A 21360-nucleotide genomic window follows, 5' to 3' on the forward strand; every position below is an offset into this window, starting at 1 on the left:
CCTTTTTAAAATTAGGGAGCAAGAAACAGAAATAATCTCTTCTGCTTCTGTCTATTACCTTAGAGAAATACGGAGTAGAAGGGCAGGGGTATGGAAGAAAGGAACAGGACTTCTGCTGAAATTCTGTGGCAGATTTACAGACAAATATTTTCTAACAGATTTTTACCAAAAGGCAGTTTTGTTTTTCTTTACTGACAGACCCTAAACATACTTCTGGTTGGAAGCAGCTGCATCATTGTAACACTAAAAAGCAACCTTGGCTAACTAAAGTACCTTATGTAACATAAGAAATAAAGAATACTTTAAATTTAAAAGACTTTTTTATATGTTTACTGACGATGAACCGTTTTCAATGCAGGAAATAAATCTACTCCCAAAAAGAAATTGGCCCCCACATTACTTCTTTCTTTTAAACGTAACAAATTGGGGTAGATTTATGTTTTTGCTCATTCATTCTTTCATCTGCCGGCAGCTATTTTAAGAACTATGTGTAAGACAGATTCTGATGACCTTGGGAAAGTCACAAGACCTCAGTTTCTTCAGTGATGAAAGAAAAGACATTTTTCCACCGCCCTTTAACCACGACTCAGTGCCAGTGCTCAGATAAGAAATACGCCAAAAGCCCAGGGTACCTCCAAACTTGTGAGATTTCTACGTCTCCAAAAATATTGACTATATTTGAGACAGTATAATAAGAGCCAGGTGACCGATGGTTCCTAAAGGTTTGCTCAGTAGTAGTGTGAGCAGGGGTCTTCTGGGCCACCCCGAATTCAATCCGCCCCATGTCTTGGCATCTCGCTCAATTTCCTTAAGAATGGATTAAACCGAGGGCCTGCTTCCGTCCCTGTGCGGTGTCGACGGAGAAACGGAATCTTCTTGCTCCCATGGAGTTTTGCTTTCTGGGTGAGTACGGCACCAGGTCCCGGGCGGGTGCCGTCTAGTTGGCCAGCGATCCCAGGCAGGAAACTGGCTGCACACGCGGGAGCATGTCCCCGGGAACGAGCTTGGTGCATATATTTTTCTCTCTTGAATTCTTTAATACTCAGACAGCGTAGGCTGATTTATCGAGAATCATTCAGTGCCCATGCGATGTTTTGTAACGGCTAACACAATATCAGGTCCCTTTGCAGTATTGTGGTTTGCTCCCAGTTACGGCCAGAAACCGGAACAGAAGGAAAGGGAGAAAGCAGGGAAGGTTCGGAGACGACAGTGCTCAGAGCTGCATGGTCGGCAGCTTCTAAAGCGTGGAGGATGGGACGGAGGAGGAGCAGAATACGGAGAAAGGGGAAAGCAGAGGAAAAATATTCACGCCAATGGGTTAAAGGGAAAAGGTGAGAAGGAATGGAGTAGGAGAGGGAACCAATGGATGGGAGAGGCGGAGGAAGAAGGGGGAGGGGCAGAAGCCAATGGGGGAGCCGGGACGCGAGCGAGAACGCGGCCCCGCGCGCTCGCTCCCTCCCTCCAGCTCCGGCGCTCGCGCCTTCCCAGGCTCCCGGGAGACGAGGGCAGGGGCGGGGCGCAGCCGGGCGCGCGGCGCGGGAGGCGTCGCGAGGTGAGGGCGGCGGGGGCGGGGGATTGTGGGGAGGACGGTGCGGGTGCGCGCGCGCGCGCCCCGTCGAGGTTGCGCCGCCGCTCCGCCCCCGGCCGGGTGTGTGGCAGCGCGCGCGCGCGTGTGCGTTCCGGCGGTGCGCGCCGGGAGAGATGCTGAGGTAAAGTTCGGGAGAGAGGGAGAGATCCGTCAGCGCGAGGGAGCCCGAGTGGCCGCCATTACTGAGCCCGGCGCGGCGGCGGGCGCCGGGGAAGGGGGGAGGGACGGGGCCGCCGCTGGTGGCGGGGAGGGAGGGAGGGTGGGTTACCCGGCCACGGGAGCCGTAGGGCTTGAGGTTTCGGGGCGTGTGTGTTGGGGCGGGCTGGGGGAGGTGGCTGAAGGGACGCGGCGCTCGGTGAGCGCGCCAGGGAAGAGAGGCGAGCAGAGAGTGGAGGAGGAGGCGGCGGCGGGAGCGCTCCCCAGGAATGTCGCTGCCGCCGCCACCACCGGGGCCGCTGCCGTTGAGGAGGAGACGGAGGAGACCGACGGTGTTAGGTAGGACCTTGCGACTCCCCGCTCCTCTGGGCCTGCCCGTTCGCCCCCTCCCCGCCGGGGACCCTCCCGCCGCGGACCCTCCCGCCGCCCACTGCCCCGCTCGGTCGCCGCCGCCGGTTGTAACCAGTTCAAGGGGCTGGGGCCCCGCCGCCGCGGAGGGGAGCCCGGCGCCGCGCTCTGTCCTCGCAGGCCGGGGCGGGGAGCGGCTGCCGTGAGGGGGAGACGGGCCGCGTGAAGGGCAGAGAGGCCGGGGGAGGAGGCACTTTCCCCACAGGTGATGGGGCAGGGGTCGGCGGAGGCCTGGTGGTGGCCGGAGTCCGCTCCAGCCCGCCGCCCTCACTTGCCCTGGTCTCGGATGGTGCGTGGGGGAGGAAGGTGGCGGTGTCTATTAGCCAGGCGGCTGCTGTTAACGAGTTCCACCTGGAAGGGGAGAGGTGGGGTGGGCGCATATTCGCGGAGACGCAGTCTTCATTGCAAACTTGAGCGCCTTTCTGGGGGATCGGCCCTTTCACTTTTTCCCCCTAGCTCCCCCCGGACCCTGGGTTCTGTTCACCAATTTCTTGTCTTCTCCTAAAGCTCGGGGTAGCATGTGAGAAGTTGCACTGCGCAACCAAAACACAGAGTCCTAAGGGTTGGCTGCGGCCGGGTTGAGGCTTTGAAATTGAGTTTTCGCTAGAATAACCTCTAGATTCTCCCTGTTTCCTCTGAAGAAAAGTATCGGGGTGGGGGTGGGGAACTGCGCGGGAGCGCGCGCGCACTTATCCACACATAAATACACTCACTCCCTCTCACCCTCCCTCTCCAGCGTTATTAGAAATGCAAGTGAGGTGGAGGCTCAGGGTGTAGCTGAGGCTGAAAGGTGCTCGGAAGTCTAGGCAAACTATCAGGACTTTTAGTAAAATTCCGGCAGAGTTGTAAGGAAGATGGTTATGCTTTTACAATATGATAGAAATCCAGTTTGGGCCCATGTTTAATATATGGAATTCGAGTGTTTTAAGTATAGACCAAAAGAGGCATACAGATGGTGTGTACGCGCGTTTTTAAGTTTAAATTTCCATCGGTAATTTGCTTTTGCATTTGTAATTGGTAGGAAGCGGCATCATTTTCTTCTAAAGTGTTCAGGTATGAAACAGTGAAATGCGTCGCTATGTTTACTGATCTTTTCTTATGCAGTCTTCTACAGGTGTTGGGAGGGCGGGGTTTGCCGACTCCACTTAAATTCCAAAACCAGTATTCAATTTGAGTATATTAATAAGTGTTTATTTCCATTGATGTTCTCATTCATTTCAGGGACTATTTCTCTAAATCTGCACTGAAGATGGTTCTTTTAACAAAAATTTGATCTTGATTCAACGCTTCAGAAAAGTATTTGGTTGAGGAAAATATGTTAATAAAATGTGTTTGGAAGTACTGTCAATTCCGGTTTATTTTTAATGTGATGAACCTGTATTTTTTCGTATTCTTAAATAGACGTACTGACCATACCGGTAACCTACTAGGGAGTTTTCAGATTAAGGTTTCGCTTCCATTTTAAATTGCTTTTTCATTTTTGGCTCTTTCATCTGTTCTTTGAAATTGACCCACGTTTCTTGTATCTATAGTCCATCAGAGAAAGACACTGGTAAATGCAGATTACCAAAAACTTGCATAGGCCTTGGAGCATGTGATTAAACATACATTACTGAAAATCTGGATATATCTGTGCATTTAACTTCCAAGAAATAGCACTACTGATCTGATTGACTTAAAGCAGAAATTAGAGCAGTTCAGTTGACTAGATAACAATCGATTTTGTTGTCATGTGTAGGCTACATTTTTTTAACCCACTTCAGCATTTTACCATTCTTTGTACATTAATTATAAGAGCATTGGGGAATGGGGTGTGTTACACTTGGATATCCAAGAAAGAATTGTCACAGAATTCTGATATCTTTATCAGTTTTTTAGCACTCCTCCCCCACATTTAAATTACTTTAGCACTTTAGAAATTGTATTGCAAGTAAGGTCTTAATTCTGTCACATAGTACTTATCCTAAATGTTTTGAAACCAGGACCCCACCCCTCTCTTTTTCTGTTTGAAAGGCTGATTTAATCTGTACACTTAATTCTTGGAGAAAATTATTTCGACCTTGAGAGTTAAGATTTTTTAAGGAATAAAATATTGTATCTGCATTCTTTTTTTGGAATTAAAGTTGTGGTACAGATTAGAATAATATTTTGTAACTCACTTTTACATTGAGGAAAAAGTCATTTCTCAGGAAAACTACTAAACTTTTACTTTTTCATCATTAATGGTACTTATCACAGGTGTTGCTTTTAGTATTCGGTTCTTAAACATGAAATGGCATAATCGGGATTTTCTTGGTAGCTGCAGAATGTTTTGTCACAATTAAGTTTCCATAAATATTATTTTTGAAATTTGTTTGGACTGATTTTTTCTTTGCATACCCAGAAAGTATGCAGATAATATAGTTGACTCAAGAAGTGTTGTATGGTGTTCTGTTTTAGTAACACTTGTGTTTCTAAAGGATGTTTGTGAAATACATTTGGGGTACACCATGGGAGTTTGGTTTTGCAAAGAACTGTGAAGAAAGTTTGTAAAGTGTTCCATTATTTGGTGACTTGAGTAATCAAGCTCCTATTTGTTTAAGTGAAGGTTGCTGATAATTTTCTCAAATTAGGAAAACAAAGAAAAATACTAGTTCACTGCTTAGAATTTTAGGTATGAACTTTAATTGGTTTTCAAATTCTGTTCCTTGGATCCCTTATGGATTTTTGCTGGATGCAAAAAATCAGACTTCCTCTGATATCTCACCCTTAGAAACCGGGGCAGCTTTTATTTTTGTCTATTAAAAGTATTCTTCCTAAATACAAGGATTCCTTTGAAAAAAGAAATAATCTGTATTAAAATTTGTTTGAAAGCGTCCAGTTTGTATTCATTAATTCAGATTAACTTCATTTGGCACTTATGTGCCTGGCCTTAGGGGTACCAAGATAAGTTAGAAATAATGTAGCTCAAGCTATAGTTGAAGCAGTAGTAACTTTACGGTAATAAATATTGATGGTTACAAGTACTAAGAAATATGGAAGAGAGAACCACTGTTTCTATCAGAGCCTCTTTGGGAAACCTTTACAGAAGAAGCATTTGAATTTGAATGTTTTGACTGCGAGTAGAACTTTGAAAGTAAGAGAGACAAAAAGTTTTTGTTTTGTTTTCTCTGTATTTTGGAGATTGTCCACAATTCCTTAGATTTGCAGTCAGATAAAATAGGTTGTTAATATTTGGTCATGTCTGTATTTTACTCCTTAAAACTATTGGGGAAAAGTTATGCATAACTGTAATTTTTGGATTAAAATAATGACTAGTATGTTTCCATTTGGTTAGATTTTCAAGCTTTTCATCACAAAGAGTAAATGGAAAAATGAATTTTCATTTTGCTAGCTTCATGTTAGATTTAGTTTTTTTATTATCCCTGACCAATATTTTATTGCGCACCTAGGCATTAGAGTGATACAGGAAATGTTGCTCCCTTAACAGAGCTTACAGCGTTGGTGTGGAGCTTGGTGCTTGACAATTTAGGAATAAATGCCAGTTAACACAGTAGAGGAGCCATATACAAAGTAGTACATATTGATTTAAAAATCGGTGTAAAGAAATTTAGATAAAGGAGATATCATTTTGAAGTTGCAGGATTGGGATAAGTGAGAAAAAAAAGACATTAAGTTAATGACATTGTGGACCCACAGCATAACTCCTTGTGTGGATAAATTAACCGGGGCTGGGGGTGGGGTGGGGGAGGAATATAAGGTAAAAATGTGCAAACTCAGTTTGTACATTGTAAGGCAAATTGAAGGATTTGGGGGAAAATATTAACACAAGATTAATAGAAGGAATAATGGGGAAATAAATTATCTCTGCATTCCTATCTTTGTTAACTATATTTGGCATTGTCAAACAGCCTTGGAAAACTGAGTCTTTGCCTTCTAATAGGGTATACAGTTTGTTCATTTTCTTCCTGTTCAGTATTGGGATCCAGCATTTTATATTTCTTTTTATACTTGCCTTTTTAGAACCAAGATAATATCTCTCTTTATTTTCTTCTTTATTTTTGTTTTGGTTGACTGTTAAAGGGAAGAAGAGACAAAGATCCATATTTCTACTTTACTGTCTAAGTTTATAACTCTTGGAATGCTTGTTACAAAGGGTGTCACATCAAATGGTCTCTTAAATTATTTTCTCAAGTTTGTGATCTTGAAGTTGATGTTACTAATCTTGACTTTACCTCATTTCATTTCTGTGTTTTCACTTGTGTTGGTAATACTATCACCTGAAACTCAAGTGTTAGCACCATCTGTTGCTGAGACTGATTAGTTTTTCTTTAAGAAACTTGACTCATTTGTCTTTTATTTCCTTTATCTAGTAGCCAGTCACCAAAGTCTTTGTCTTGAATGGCTCTTTTCAGTTCTGTGGTAGTTCAGGTGCTTTCAAGCCTCTAGTGTTTGCCCATCTCTTAGGCACTGTGCCCCTCCAAATCCAATTTTGTATTTCACTTCTAATTTAGAATGGTTTCTTATTGCTCACTACAAGGTCTAACTCCTATTTGCCCTTGAAGACCTTCCATAGACATACCTTCAGAAATAAGTAAGTTTCTACTTTCTAACATGGCAACTGTATTCAACCACTCCACACTAATCACATACCAGGAAGGACTTTTTAAAATCCAAATCCAGTGTCTTTTTCAGAGTTTACTCAAATCCTTAAATCTATTGCAGGAGTCTGCAGACTATAGTCTGTGAGCACAGTCCAGTCTGCTGCTTATTTTTGTTTAATTGCTTTTTACATTTTGAAATGGTTGGGGAAACAATTTTGAATAATGTTTTGTAATATGTGAAAATTACATGGAATTCTGATTTCATTGTCTATAATGATCATTTGTGTAAATATTATCTGTGGCTTGTAGTATTTATTGTTTAACCTTTCACAGAAAAAGTTTTCAAAGCCCTGACCTATTCTAATTTGTGCTGATCTTTCATTTCTTTGAGTTCTCATTACATTTATCAGTCTTATAGTGTATCACATTGCCTATGTCTCCCCATCTGTAGTACTTGTTAAAGAGTGGGCAGTGATTTTCAGCCTTTTTTTTAAAAATCCATACCTCCTTTTTAGTCTATACCCTTTTTTGAGATTTTTATTTGACCACTTAATGTTCCCAGAAGTAAAAAATTGTAGTTTGTTTTCCCTTCTGTGTAGCATCACAATAATGAATGGCAAATTATGCCCTTCCCCTCATGTCTCCATTCTCCAAAGTGAGAAAAAAGAACTTGGACCCTGGAAGGGAGTATATTCATAGCTCCCTGGCTTAGTCAGACCACCCTATCTAAACTTCTGCCATAAAGCTAAGCAAATAGTAGCTAAGTACAGTATATATTTAATGGGTTGTTTACATAGGTTGATGTAAATGAGGTGACCCATGAGTCTTCTGTTTTCACCACAGAGTAAAGAAATGGACTAGGAAGGGCTGAGAATAACTTTGATACCATATTCTCAGAGACATGTTGTTAGAGGAAAGTGTGGCTTAAAAATAGGATTGGCAGTAAATCTGTTTGGGAATAGTTTACACCATTATGTTCTACAGTGAAACTTTTTCAAACAATAAATACTTGAAATATCAAAAGATAAAAATGGGTAAAAAGCAGAATTACCTTTGGTGAGTAGAGTTTGGAGAGATCCCAGACTGCTGCATACTGAGACCCTTCTGGAAGTACCCTTCAGGCTTAATGTTTTTAAACCCATTATTTCTATTAATGAGCAGACTAAAGGTCTTGGAGGGAGAACTGGACTTTTTATATTAGAATATTCTGCAATGCTGTACCTTATGGATCCATAATAAATAGTATGTGATTTTTGTTAATTGTGACTCTGAATGTGACTTCAAGATTTTCCAGGATCTGAGTCTGAAGATTGATTCATTTAGTCATCAAATACTTGATCTTCCATGTATGTCAGGTGCTGATCTGAGTGCTGGGAATGTGGTTAAAAAATAAAAAATCTCCATCCTAACGCTTTATCCTGGATCCTACCAAGATACGCTTCCACGAAAGCTAATTTATGGGAATATGACTTTAGCATTCCTTTCAACCTTAAGGTTGTATGCTTTTACCTTAAAGAAAATACGGAATATGGTTGACTCTCCTGTAGGCATTAACGTTGTTTACTTAACTCTTTTATATGTTAAAATGGCTTTCTCATTTCCTCTTCTAATTTTTATAGTGTAAGTTTGTATTGAGATATACTTAAGAAAAGTATATTATGAAATAGGCAATATTATGCCACATTCATCTTTTAGTATACAGTTGATATTTTTACTCTAAAACTTTTCTAGGTAAGTTTATCTAAGATTGTGGAATATATGATCATCTTTGGGCTTGAATCTGTCTTCTGTCTTGAATATTTGTTTACTTAAGGGATATTTTCTTTATTTGACCTAAAAAAAGATGGAGCAGGGCTTCCCTGGTGACTCAGTGGTAAAGAATCCTCCCTGGTCTGGGAAGATCCCACATGGTGCAGAGCAGCTAAGCCCGGGTGCCACTACTGTTAAACCTGTGTTCTAGAGCCCAGGAGCTGTGACTACTGAAACTTTGTGTGCCTTAGAGCCTGTGCTCCGCAACAAAGGAAGCCGCTGTAACAAGAAGCCTGCACACAAAAATTGGAGGATTGCCCCTACTCTCTGTGACTAGAGAAAAACCTGTGAAGCATCAAAGACTCAGCGTAGCCAAAAATAAATACATTTTTTTAATTAGAAAAAAAGAATGTAATTACAGAGCTGCTTCTGTGTAATTAGGCCTTTGAAATGTACTTTTCTGTAGTAAATGTTTGTGATTTAAAAAATGTTAGTGTCAAAAATAAAAATTAGGTGATTATTCTGACTGAATACAGGCATACTTTGTTTTATTGTGCTTTGCAGATCCTGAGGGTTTGCACATTGAAAGTTTTTGGCAACCTTGTGTAGACCAAGTGTATAGATGCCATTTTTCCAACAGTGTTATTTTTTGATTAAGATATGTACATACAGACATAATGGAAGCACAGTTAATAAACTACAGTATAGTGTAAACTTTCATATGCATTGAGAAACCAAAAAATTTGTGTGACTCACTTTATTGTATATTTGCTTTTTTGTGGTGTCTGCAACCAAGCATGCAGTATCTCCAAGGTATACCTGTACATTATTATAGACCATAGTTTTTATTCTGATAGCTTAAATTTTGACAAAATTTTGGAACCTTGAATATATGTATATTTCCTCTATAAATAGCTTTATGATATCTTTTAGGTTAATAAATTGTAGCACTTATTTAGTAAGCCTAACATGCTTTACTTTTTTTTTTTTTTTAACCAGGGAATTAAGAACATTTGATTGTAGTATTTATTAGGCTTCATACATTTATTGAATAGCTACTATGTGGGAAGGACTATTTGGGGCTCTTGGAATATGATGATGGAATGAACAGATTTGTGCATTTGTACATCTTTTTTAAACCTAGAATGGGGAGGGGAGAGGGATAGAGTTAATGACAGATAATAAAGTTGTAAATTAGGATAAGCAAAGGGGAATTTGGAGATTGATAGGGAAAGTAAGGGCAAAAGTAAGAACATGTTTAGCTTGTTCAGGATTCTTCACTATGACTGGAATAGAATGAGGAATGAGGAGAATAAAATGGGAATAGGTCAGAGAGTAAGATATGGTTAGAGAAGGTAGATCTTGCAGTAAGCCATTGAAAAAACTTCACTTTTACTTTCTTTGGAGCCACAGGAGAGTTTTAACCTCAAGAAAGGGAAGGTCTAATGTATGTTCTAATAGAAATAGTTTTGCTGCTCTGTGAACAGACTGAGGAAGAGGAGCAGGAGTGGAAGCAGAGAAATTAGTTGAGAAGCCTTTGGAGTAATGAAGAGCCAGAGATGAGAATGGAATGAGATCAGACTTACAGCAATAAAGGTAGTGAAAAGCAGTGATTTCTGAATGTGTTTTGAAGATGAGGCCAGCTGGAATTTCCTGACAGCATGTAGTAACTTGGAAGTGTAAAATATTTTTTTAAATATACTTTTTATTAATTCATGAGTGCAAGAGGTTTGTGAAAAGTTACAAAATTTAGTTTAAATCCAGAATTACTAAGACTCTTTCAGTTGGCTAGATTCCTTATAGAACTTTAAAATAGAATTTTTTTATTTTTGCAGAAAGCCACCTCATGTTATTAAAACTCCATTAAAAGGATCGTGTTGTGTTTGAATGACTTAAAACATTTCAAAACTTAGTTGTAGAGATAGCTTGATGTCAGCACAGTTGTCCAACTTTAAGATTATACATTGTCATTAATTTCTGTACAGATACTTATTCTAAACATTTCCTTGAAAGTTTATAGGATAATCTTAAAGGCAGGAGGAGAAATTACATTGCAGGTTATTACAAGTAGCACTAATGCTTAAGAAGGGCTTCCCTAGTGGCTCAGTGGTAAAGAACCTGCCTGCCGGTGCTAGAGACATGGTTGAATCCCTGGTCAGGAAGATCTCCTGGAGAAGGAAGGAAATGGCAACCCACTGCAGTATTGCCTGGGAAATCCCATGGACAGAGGAGCCTGGTAAGCTGCAGTGCATGGGGTTGCAAAAGAGTTGGACATGACTTAGTAAACAACAGTGACAATGCTTAAGAAGGTAAAGGTTGGTCATCAAGAGATTCAGCCCTATAACTTTGAGTAGGTCATTATTGCTTTTTATCTTGGTTTCTATATATTTTTTTACAAAGATTAAGTTATGTCAAAAATAGAAAAGCTATGTCTAGATCGACATAGTCAAGGATTAACCATTAAAAATACTTGAAAGGGGTTTTCAAATTGAATCTAACAGCCTGCCTATAGACATTGGCCATTAGCTTATTAGTGGGAAATTTTAAAAAGGCATTCTTTTTTTCTCAGTACAGAAGAAAAACTACCTTGGTTAGTTAATGGAGTGCAATTTTGACTTGAATAGTGAGGGCCAGTAGATTAATTACATAAACTATCCAAGTGTCTGAAAGTAAATTTCCTTATAAACTTGTACAGAAAGTATAGCTTTCTTCCTTGAGGTAGTTATACCATACTCACTCAAATGACAAAATCTTTTCGAGGACAAGATGACAGTAGTTTTCTAGTTTAGGGTTTCTCAAACTTTTTTAAAATCTGAAAATACTTTTAAACTAAAGCTTCTGAGTTAAGTAAACCTGTAAGTCAGGTAAAGAAGGCACTGCTCTGGTGAAAAGTTGGAGATAGCAACTATTTATTTGTCCAGCATTCTTTCCTACCTCTAGATAAATGAATTTTCTCACCAGATAATCACTGTATGGTGACTCATGACAAAAACTCTGGATCTGACTTCAAAAGGCCAGCAGGTAGCCTGTCTGAGAACATTGTTAGTAGAAGGAACATGGATGTTCTTCACTGTGTCTTAGTGGTAGTTTACTGTGAATTTGGTCTCTAAACCAGACATGTCACACAAAGCTACCTTGTTTTTAATTTGAACTTTAATATTTGTAAGTCAGAGACTGCCACTAATTAGTTTGTGTCAAAGCCTTAGTACTGAAAATTTGTCAATACAATAGAGTTTTACTTCTCAATTAAATAAAAAGCCTAGTTTTCAGTGATTGATAAAAGGATGATGACTTCATGCTTCCATTCACCTTACGTTTAAGGGCTTTTTCTTTCTGAAACTTTAAAAATTCATTTTGTGGTAGTGTTTTTATTTTGACTTTTATGCTGGATAACTTTAGATAGAAAAGTATCTCAGTCTTCTGAGGTTTATGCTTTAGGAGAGCGTGAATGATTCTTTTAATGTGTTTGGATAAGTATTTGTAAAAAATATTAACCAAGATATAACCATTATGATAAGGATTAGATTTGTAGTTGAAAATTTTCCACAATACTCAGGTCCATATAACATACTGTTACTTCTCTATTGAAAATTTTGTGTTTGCAGTTTTAAACTGGAAAGCAGGGAACAGTCTTTCACTGCTTTGAATTGCTCTTAATTTTCAGAATAGATGTTTGTCCACCAGAGTTAATCAAGAGCTCTGCGTAGTTCTGGTGTTTGTAGAATTCAATGTAAAAATTCCCCAAAGTAATCGCTGGTTATGTTTTCTTTTGGTGTACATTTAAAAGGATATCGTCTGCAATTTTTCACCTGTCTAGTAAGAAAGAAAGATAGACTTTGTATTCTGCTGTTTGCAGGTTTTTTTTTTAACTATTTGTTATGGAATCACTATGCTATTTTCAGAAACTAATTTCCCTTTTTATTGCTCTTTACAACTTTTTTATCCAGTTAGTTCAGTGTTTTCTTTTCAGTAAATATCCATTAAGTAGCCCAGTTGTTATTTTCTGTAGTTTAAGTAAAGAATGTTAAACTTGATGCTCAGTGCAAATATTCAGTTTGATCACATTGTTTTAAAATTTTTTTTACTTGATAAAAGAGAGTTAATAGGATTGAGTGGGACTGCCCTAATTTCTTACACTGCTAGTTATTGTATGTACTGCTCTCAGATAAATACTGGTAAATCACCAGCCTGAACACGTCATTTTTTTTTTTTATAAATCTTCAACAGCTTCCTTGATTCCAACAATCAAATCTTAAAAACAGAACTTAATATTTATTAAGCATTTTTTCTTTGCATTTAACATTAACAAAGAAAAACTTAGTTCTTAAATCTGTTTAGATAGGCAGCTCCATTTTATACATGGGGGAACCATGTCTCAAAAGATTTAGGGTTTTACTGTTGTTGTAAACTCATAAATGTTAGGAATTTAATTTGAAGTCATTTCCATTTATTCATGATTTTCTACTACTGATTTTGGTGCTTCAATATTATATTACAAAAGTGAACCTAATATTTTGCTTGAGTGTTTGGTGGCTGATACATTTAAAATTAGTATTTCATTGAGGTTGCTAGGATAAACTTAGAGAATACAAGAATAAATCTTGAGATTTTATTTTAAAATATTATTGTATTAGAAATATTAGTCAGAATTTTAAATTGCAAGAATAATTTCTTTTTACCATTAGTATAGCAGATGTGGACTATAATCTTAATAGATATTTACTTGCAATTTTGAGGGTAGTGGAGAAACCACATATTTGGGGCAAACAGTGGTTATTTTCTGACCTTTTATTTTTTTTTTCCCTCACGGTCTTTATGATCTTTATTTTGTCTGGATTGAAGATATTTTTCAAATATGTTGATGTACATGACTGGATATTTTCCTTGTGAAATTTGGTATGGTAGAAATTATGTATTGCTTTTAATTAAACATCAAAAGAATGTGAAGAGTCTCCAAATAAAACCATTATAAGAGACTAATTCATTGTTTCCACACAGATAACCTGAATTAAATTGCATGCAAGTCTTATAGGTTATTTGTTGTTGTTTTTATATCAAATAATTCTAAAAGATTGTCTCAGATATATAATCTTTAAACTCTTGAGCTTTGTGCTACTCAAAATATGATCTGTGAGCTCTTTGTAAATACTCTGAGAGGAAATAAATGCAGGAATCAAGAACATTTAGAAACAGTTTGGCAGTAATTTTTTTGTGTCTTGAATCTAATAAGTTGGGACCTACATTTTTTAAAAGATTTCATTCAGATTAAAAATTTCATTGTGTTTTTAAAAATTGACTTGCGTATATGAAATAAAAATTGGTCCTTAGTTTGAGAAGTGTTGATCCAGTTAATCACTGTAATGATTTGTATTAACTGTTCATTTTTTTCCATTTTCTTGTTTATGTATATGAATACATTTAATTGGTTTTTTATATAATATTTGATAGATTGCATAAGACTTTTAAAAATTCTAAGATCTTGCTAAATTCACATGAAATTCCATTTTAGGGAATAAGGTTTGAGGAACCATGTAATAGAAAGCAGATAGTTTTTTAAGTTGTGGAGAGTTGTTAAGGCAACTAGTTTGTTTTAGTTATTATCAAACATAGCCTCCAGACAGAGAAGACAGGAAAATTGAGGGAAGGGAAGAACTAGAAACAAAATGCATATTTGGGTAATAGAGTTTCATTTTAAAGTTTGTAAGATCACATTAAAATTTGTATTTAGTTTTTTTAGTTGTTAGATTTGCCTTAAATTTTGAGGTCATCTTGCACTTTTAACAGTAAATCATAAACTGTCTTTGGTGATTTCTTAAAATACTGTGACATCATTAACATGTCTGGTGCTTTATTATGAACATCTTTAGTGTGTATATAGTTCAGCATGTATAATTCATGACTAAGATTTGTTCTTTTTCTCTTTCTAGGAAGATGATCCATATGATCTTGAAGACCTTTCTGCACAGAAATGAGGGAAATACAAAGAACCAAATGTAGTTCTGAAATGTGGGATCTGTATTTTGAGATGATTTTATTTTCAAAATGAGAAGTATATCTGGTTATCTTTATGAATGTAGAGACATGACAAGAGAGTTATGATGGCAAAAAACAAAGAGCCTCGCCCCCCGTCCTATACCATCAGTGTAGTTGGACTCTCTGGGACTGAAAAAGACAAAGGTAACTGTGGAGTTGGAAAGTCTTGTTTGTGCAATAGATTTGTACGCTCAAAAGCTGATGAATATTATCCAGAACATACTTCTGTGCTTAGCACCATTGACTTCGGAGGACGAGTAGTAAACAATGATCATTTTTTGTACTGGGGTGACATAACGCAAAGTGGTGAAGATGGAGTAGAGTGCAAAATTCATGTCATCGAACAAACTGAGTTCATTGATGACCAGACTTTCTTGCCTCATCGGAGTACGAATTTGCAACCATATATAAAGCGTGCAGCTGCCTCTAAATTGCAGTCAGCAGAAAAACTAATGTACATTTGCACTGATCAACTAGGCTTGGAGCAAGACTTCGAACAGAAGCAAATGCCTGAAGGGAAGCTCAATGTAGATGGATTTTTATTGTGCATTGACGTAAGTCAGGGATGCAATAGGAAGTTTGATGATCAACTTAAATTTGTGAATAACCTTTTTGTCCAGCTATCAAAATCAAAAAAACCTGTAATAATAGCAGCAACTAAATGTGATGAATGTGTGGATCATTATCTTAGAGAAGTTCAGGCATTTGCTTCAAACAAAAAGAACCTTCTTGTAGTGGAAACATCAGCACGATTTAATGTCAACATTGAGACATGTTTCACTGCACTGGTACAAATGTTGGATAAAACTCGTGGCAAGCCTAAAATTATTCCCTATCTGGATGCTTATAAAACACAGAGACAACTTGTTGTCACAGCAACAGATAAGTTTGAGAAACTTGTACAGACTGTGAGAGATTATCATGCAACTTGGAAAACTGTTAGTAACAAATTGAAAAATCATCCTGATTATGAAGAATACATCAACTTAGAGGGAACAAGAAAGGCTAGAAATACATTCTCAAAACACATAGAACAGCTTAAACAGGAACATATAAGAAAAAGGAGAGAAGAATATATAAATACTTTACCGAGAGCTTTTAACACTCTTTTGCCAAATCTGGAAGAGATTGAACATTTGAATTGGTCAGAAGCTTTGAAGTTAATGGAAAAGAGAGCAGATTTTCAGTTATGTTTTGTGGTGCTAGAAAAAACACCTTGGGATGAAACTGACCATATCGACAAAATTAATGATAGACGGATCCCATTTGACCTCCTGAGCACTTTAGAAGCTGAAAAAGTCTATCAGAACCATGTACAGCATCTAATATCAGAGAAGAGGAGGGTAGAAATGAAGGAAAAATTCAAGAAGACTTTGGAAAAAATTCAGTTTATTTCACCTGGGCAACCATGGGAGGAAGTTATGTGCTTTGTAATGGAGGATGAAGCCTTCAAATACATCACTGAGGCTGATAGCAAAGAGGTGTATGGTAGGCATCAGCGAGAAATAGTTGAAAAAGCCAAAGAAGAGTTTCAGGAAATGCTTTTTGAACATTCTGAACTTTTTTATGATTTAGATCTTAATGCAACACCTAGTTCAGATAAAATGAGTGAAATTCATACAGTTTTGAGTGAAGAACCTAGATATAAAGCTTTACAGAAACTTGCACCGGATAGGGAGTCTCTTCTACTTAAGCATATAGGATTTGTTTATCATCCCACTAAAGAAACGTGTCTTAGTGGCCAAAACTGTACAGACATTAAAGTAGAGCAGTTACTTGCCAGTAGTCTTTTGCAGTTGGATCATGGTCGCTTACGGTTGTATCATGATAGCACCAATATAGATAAAGTTAACCTTTTCATTTTAGGGAAAGATGGCCTTGCCCAAGAGCTAGCAAATGAGATAAGGACACAATCCACTGACGATGAGTATGCCTTAGATGGAAAAATTTATGAACTTGATCTTCGGCCTGTTGATGCCAAGTCGCCTTACTTTTTAAGTCAGTTGTGGACTGCTGCCTTTAAACCACATGGGTGCTTTTGTGTATTTAATTCCATTGAGTCACTGAATTTTATTGGGGAATTTATTGGAAAAATAAGAACTGAAGCTTCTCAGATCAGAAAAGATAAGTATATGGCCAACCTTCCATTTACATTAATTCTGGCTAATCAGAGAGATTCTATTAGTAAGAATCTACCAATTCTCAGGCATCAAGGGCAACAGTTGGCAAACAAGTTACAATGTCCTTTTGTAGATGTACCTGGTGGTACATATCCTCGTAAATTTAATGAAACCCAAATAAAGCAAGCTCTAAGAGGAGTATTAGAATCTGTTAAACATAATTTAGATGTGGTGAGCCCAGTTCCCACCAATAAGGATGTATCAGAAGCTGACTTGAGAATTGTCATGTGTGCCATGTGTGGTGATCCATTTAGTGTGGATCTTATTCTTTCACCCTTCCTTGATTCTCATTCTTGTAGTGCTGCCCAAGCTGGACAGAATAATTCCCTAATGCTTGATAAAATCATTGGTGAAAAAAGGAGGCGAATACAGATCACAATATTATCATACCATTCCTCAATTGGAGTAAGGAAAGATGAACTGGTTCATGGTTATATACTAGTGTATTCTGCCAAACGGAAAGCATCAATGGGAATGCTTCGAGCATTTCTGTCAGAGGTTCAGGACACCATCCCTGTACAACTGGTGGCAGTTACTGATAGCCAAGCAGACTTTTTTGAAAATGAGGCCATCAAGGAGTTAATGACTGAAGGAGAACACATTGCAACTGAGATCTCTGCTAAATTTACAGCATTGTATTCTTTATCTCAGTATCATCGGCAAACTGAGGTCTTTACACTGTTTTTCAGTGATGTTCTAGAGAAAAAAAATATGATAGAAAATTCCTATTTATCTGATAGTACAAGGGAATCAACCCATCAGAGTGAAGATGTTTTCCTGCCATCTCCCAGAGACTGTTTTCCCTACAACAACTACCCTGATTCAGATGATGATACAGAAGCACCACCTCCTTATAGTCCAATTGGGGATGATGTACAGCTGCTTCCAACACCTAGTGACCGATCCAGATATAGATTAGATTTGGAAGGAAATGAATACCCTATTCACAGCACCCCGAATTGTCATGACCATGAACGCAACCATAAAGTGCCTCCACCTATTAAACCTAAACCAGTTGCACCGAAGACAAACGTGAAGAAATTGGATCCAAACCTTTTAAAAACAATTGAAGCTGGTATTGGTAAAAATCCAAGAAAACAGACTTCTCGGGTGCCTTTGGCACATCCCGAAGATATGGATCCTTCAGATAACTATTCAGAACCCATGGACACAATTTTCAAACAGAAGGGCTATTCTGATGAGATATACGTTGTCCCAGACGACAGTCAGAATCGTGTTATTAAAATTAGAAACTCATTTGTAAATAACACCCAAGGAGATGAAGAAAATGGGTTTTCTGATAGAACCTCGAAAAGTCATGGAGAACGGAGGCCTTCAAAATACAAATATAAATCTAAAACCCTGTTTAGTAAAGCCAAGTCATACTACAGAAGAACACATTCAGATGCAAGTGATGATGAGGCTTTCACTACTTCTAAAACGAAAAGAAAAGGAAGACATCGTGGAAGTGAGGAAGATCCACTTCTTTCTCCTGTTGAAACTTGGAAAGGTGGCATCGATAATCCTGCAATCACTTCAGATCAAGAGTTAGATGATAAGAAAATGAAGAAGAAAACCCACAAAGTGAAAGAAGACAAAAAAGTAAGTTTAATTTATGGTTCGTAATGTTTCTAAAGATGTTTGTTTTGACTTTTAAAAAATTATTTTTTTAAGATAATGGATTTGACGTCAGTGAGAAGTTAGGCTGTTGTTTTTTAATAAGTGTAATTGGCAGCTCTTTTTAATTTTCTGAATATTTTGTGAGGATTGATTATTTTTTGTTACTTCATTTTATTTACTTGTGCTTTAACTTATTTATTTCGCAGAGTCAGACATGACTGGGCAACCGAACAGCAAAAAGCTTATTTGGGGTGGGAGTTTGATTTTGTATTCTTCAACATAAAAATTCTAGGTGAATATGTAGGTTCTGTCTACAGAAACTTAGATATAAAATGCTTTTGTTCATTTTCTCTGTTTGTAAGCATCCTATTTGTCTGTTTTTCCCTTTTGACTTAGCAGTTTTGCAGCTTGATTTGTTGACATAAATATATCAATTTGATATATTGGCATATTTGATATATTGTTTTCTTGCGCTTTGCTTTTTGCGCTTCCCAAATACTGCATTTTTTACAAATTGAAGGTTTGTGACAACCCTGCAATGATCAAGGCTTCATAGCACCATTTTTCCAGTAGCATTTTCTTACTTCTTACTTGCTTTTGTGTTACATTTTGGTAATTCTCAAAATATTCTAAATGTTAAAATTATTATAATATTTGTTACAGTGGTCAGTGATTTTTGATGTTACTATTGCAAAAAGATTACAACTCACTGAAGGCTCAAATAATGATTAACACATTTTAGCTACATTTTAAAATTGATGTACATACATTGTTTTTTTTTAGGCATAATACTGTTGTACACTTAATAGACTGCCATATAGTGTACATGTAATTTTTACATGCACTGGGAAACCAGAGAATTTGTGTGATTCACTTTATTGTGATATCTGTTTTTAGGCAGTGGTCTGGAACTCAACCTGTATTATCTCCAAGACATGCCTATATAACATTGCTTTAAATTTTAGATTCATTGTGTTACGATACTTGAACTTAAAGAGAATTGGAAAACCTGCTATTTTGGAAGCTTTTAGATCTATAAGTGATTTTTTAATCCTTCAGTGTTTAACCTTAAACATAAATGTCACTTAAATGTTTGAACCTCTGTTCTTAAAAAGATAAACATAGGTTACAGTGCAGCTTTATATAGTTTCATGCTGCAGTTATACTTTAGGGCTTTGTATTATATGTGTACAGTGAAGTGCCTTGGATGTCTCCAGGGCTAACTATTTATATCATACTTATCCATGGTATTTTTCCTTTAAGCATTACAGAAAAGCTGGAGCATTTTAGTGCAGCTTTTGTTTGCCTGGAAATTATTTTCATTGTGTAAGCTGGACTTGAGTAAGTTGTCTTCTGTTTCAGTTTAGTGAGCATTCACTAAAAACCTGCTGAATGCTTAAGTCTGTACAAAAAGCTGTTGAAGGATATAAAAGAATTGAAGATGCGCATCCCTAAAAAAGCTTAAATGTTAGTTTGAAAGACAGTACCCTGTTTCTGGAACAGTGGTAGAAGAGTAATACTAGAGCACTGTAGGGAAGCATAGTGTAATAGTTAAGAGCATATGATCTAAAGCCAGACTGCTAGGATTTGAATCAGCTTACTAGCTGTGTAACTTCTGTATACTCCTTTCAAGGAAGATGGAAGTAAACATATTTCCCTATGAGAAATACGTTCATAGTTATTTAAAATAGTGCTTGCTGTTGCTAAGTCACTTCAGTCGTGTCCGACTCTGTGTGACCCCATAGACGGCAGCCCACCAGGCTCCAGGCAGGAACACTGGAATGGGTTGCCATTTCCTTCTCCAGTGCATGAAAGTAAAAAGTGAAAGGGAAGTCACTCAGTTGTGTCCGACTCTTCGCGACCTCATGAACTGCAGCCTACCAGGCTTCTCGGTCCATGGGATTTTCCAGGCAAGAGTACTAGAGTGGGGTGCCATTGCCTGCTCTGAAATAGTGCTTGGCATGTGGTAAATTGATTAAATAAAGAAGTATATACATTATTTTGTGATAATACTGTCAGATACATATATTAAGTGAACACAAGATGAAAGATCACCATAGGGGTATAGAGTTAGGGTCACAAAACTTCATGAAAAAGGTAAATCACCAGTTTTGAGTATTTTGATTGGTTTTTAGGAAGAAGAAAAGATACTTTAAGAGGGGGAAGTCATTTGTACAGAGGTGTAAGATTGTGTCTAGGCAAGTTAAGATACAATAGGAAACTGTCCCAGTTGAAGGTATTGTGCAATATCATTGCCTTTATAGGGAGTTGGTGATGGACAGGGAGGCCTGGTGTGCTGCAGTCCTCGGGGTCACAAAGAGTTGGATACAACTGAGCAACTGAACTGAAACTTATGAGTCTGCTAAACTGAAGAGCTAGTTCAAATCCAGAAGCAGTTAGTTAAGCAGGGCCTAAGCAGTAAGAAAATTGTTTTGTACTTGAGATTCCAGATAGGAGGAAATTGACATCAGGTAGTCTAGCTAGGAGGCTGATGTACATATTCAGTTTTGAAGTGATGAGTACAGAGACCAAATGAGAAATCAACAAAACTAAAAAGTTTTATTATATGAAAAGACTAGAAATACAGACAAAAATCTGGCAAGATCAGGTAAAAAGAGAAGATGTAAACCCTGAGAGTGAAAAGGGGAATATAATTACAGATAGATCAGATTAATAAGTGGAGCAAGCAATGGTACCCCACTCTAGTACTCTTGCCTGGAAACTCCCATAGATGGAGGAGCCTGGTGGGCTGTAGTCCATGGGGTCGCTAAGAGTTGGGCACGACTGAGTGACTTCACTTTCACTTTTCACTTTCATGCATTGGAGAAGGAAATGGCAACCCACTCCGGTGTTGTTACCTGGAGAATCCCAGGGACGGGGGAGCCTGGTGGGCTGCCGTCTATGGGGTCACACAGAGTCAGACACAACTGAAGTGACTTAGCAGCAGCAGCAGATTAATAAGATAGTAGAAAATACTGTCAACAATTTAGATCAATAAATTTGCAAGTTAAGCAAAGTTGAAGTCCATGACAAGAAAGCTTAG

At 37.9% G+C, this 21360-nt stretch overlaps 1 protein-coding gene across 5 annotated transcripts in view; it reads left to right on the plus strand.

The window, feature by feature from the left end:
- Positions 1484–21360, plus strand: part of ARHGAP5 (Rho GTPase activating protein 5) — a 73877-nt gene continuing 54000 nt past the window's right edge. For 2 of the 5 annotated variants that reach the window (XM_018066215.1, XM_018066218.1), the window contains exons 1-2: positions 1839–2083; positions 14412–18299. In XM_018066215.1, coding sequence (XP_017921704.1) covers positions 14580–18299 — 3720 coding nt within the window. In that variant the 5' untranslated portion in view covers positions 1839–2083; positions 14412–14579. Of the gene's footprint in view, positions 1553–1606; positions 1710–1838; positions 2084–14411; positions 18304–21360 lie in introns of those variants that run through there. The other 3 variants (XM_018066217.1, XM_018066216.1, XR_001919872.1) reach the window with 3 other exon arrangements.

Source organism: Capra hircus, chromosome 21, assembly GCF_001704415.2.
Source record: "Capra hircus breed San Clemente chromosome 21, ASM170441v1, whole genome shotgun sequence".
Lineage (NCBI taxonomy): Eukaryota > Metazoa > Chordata > Mammalia > Artiodactyla > Bovidae > Capra > Capra hircus.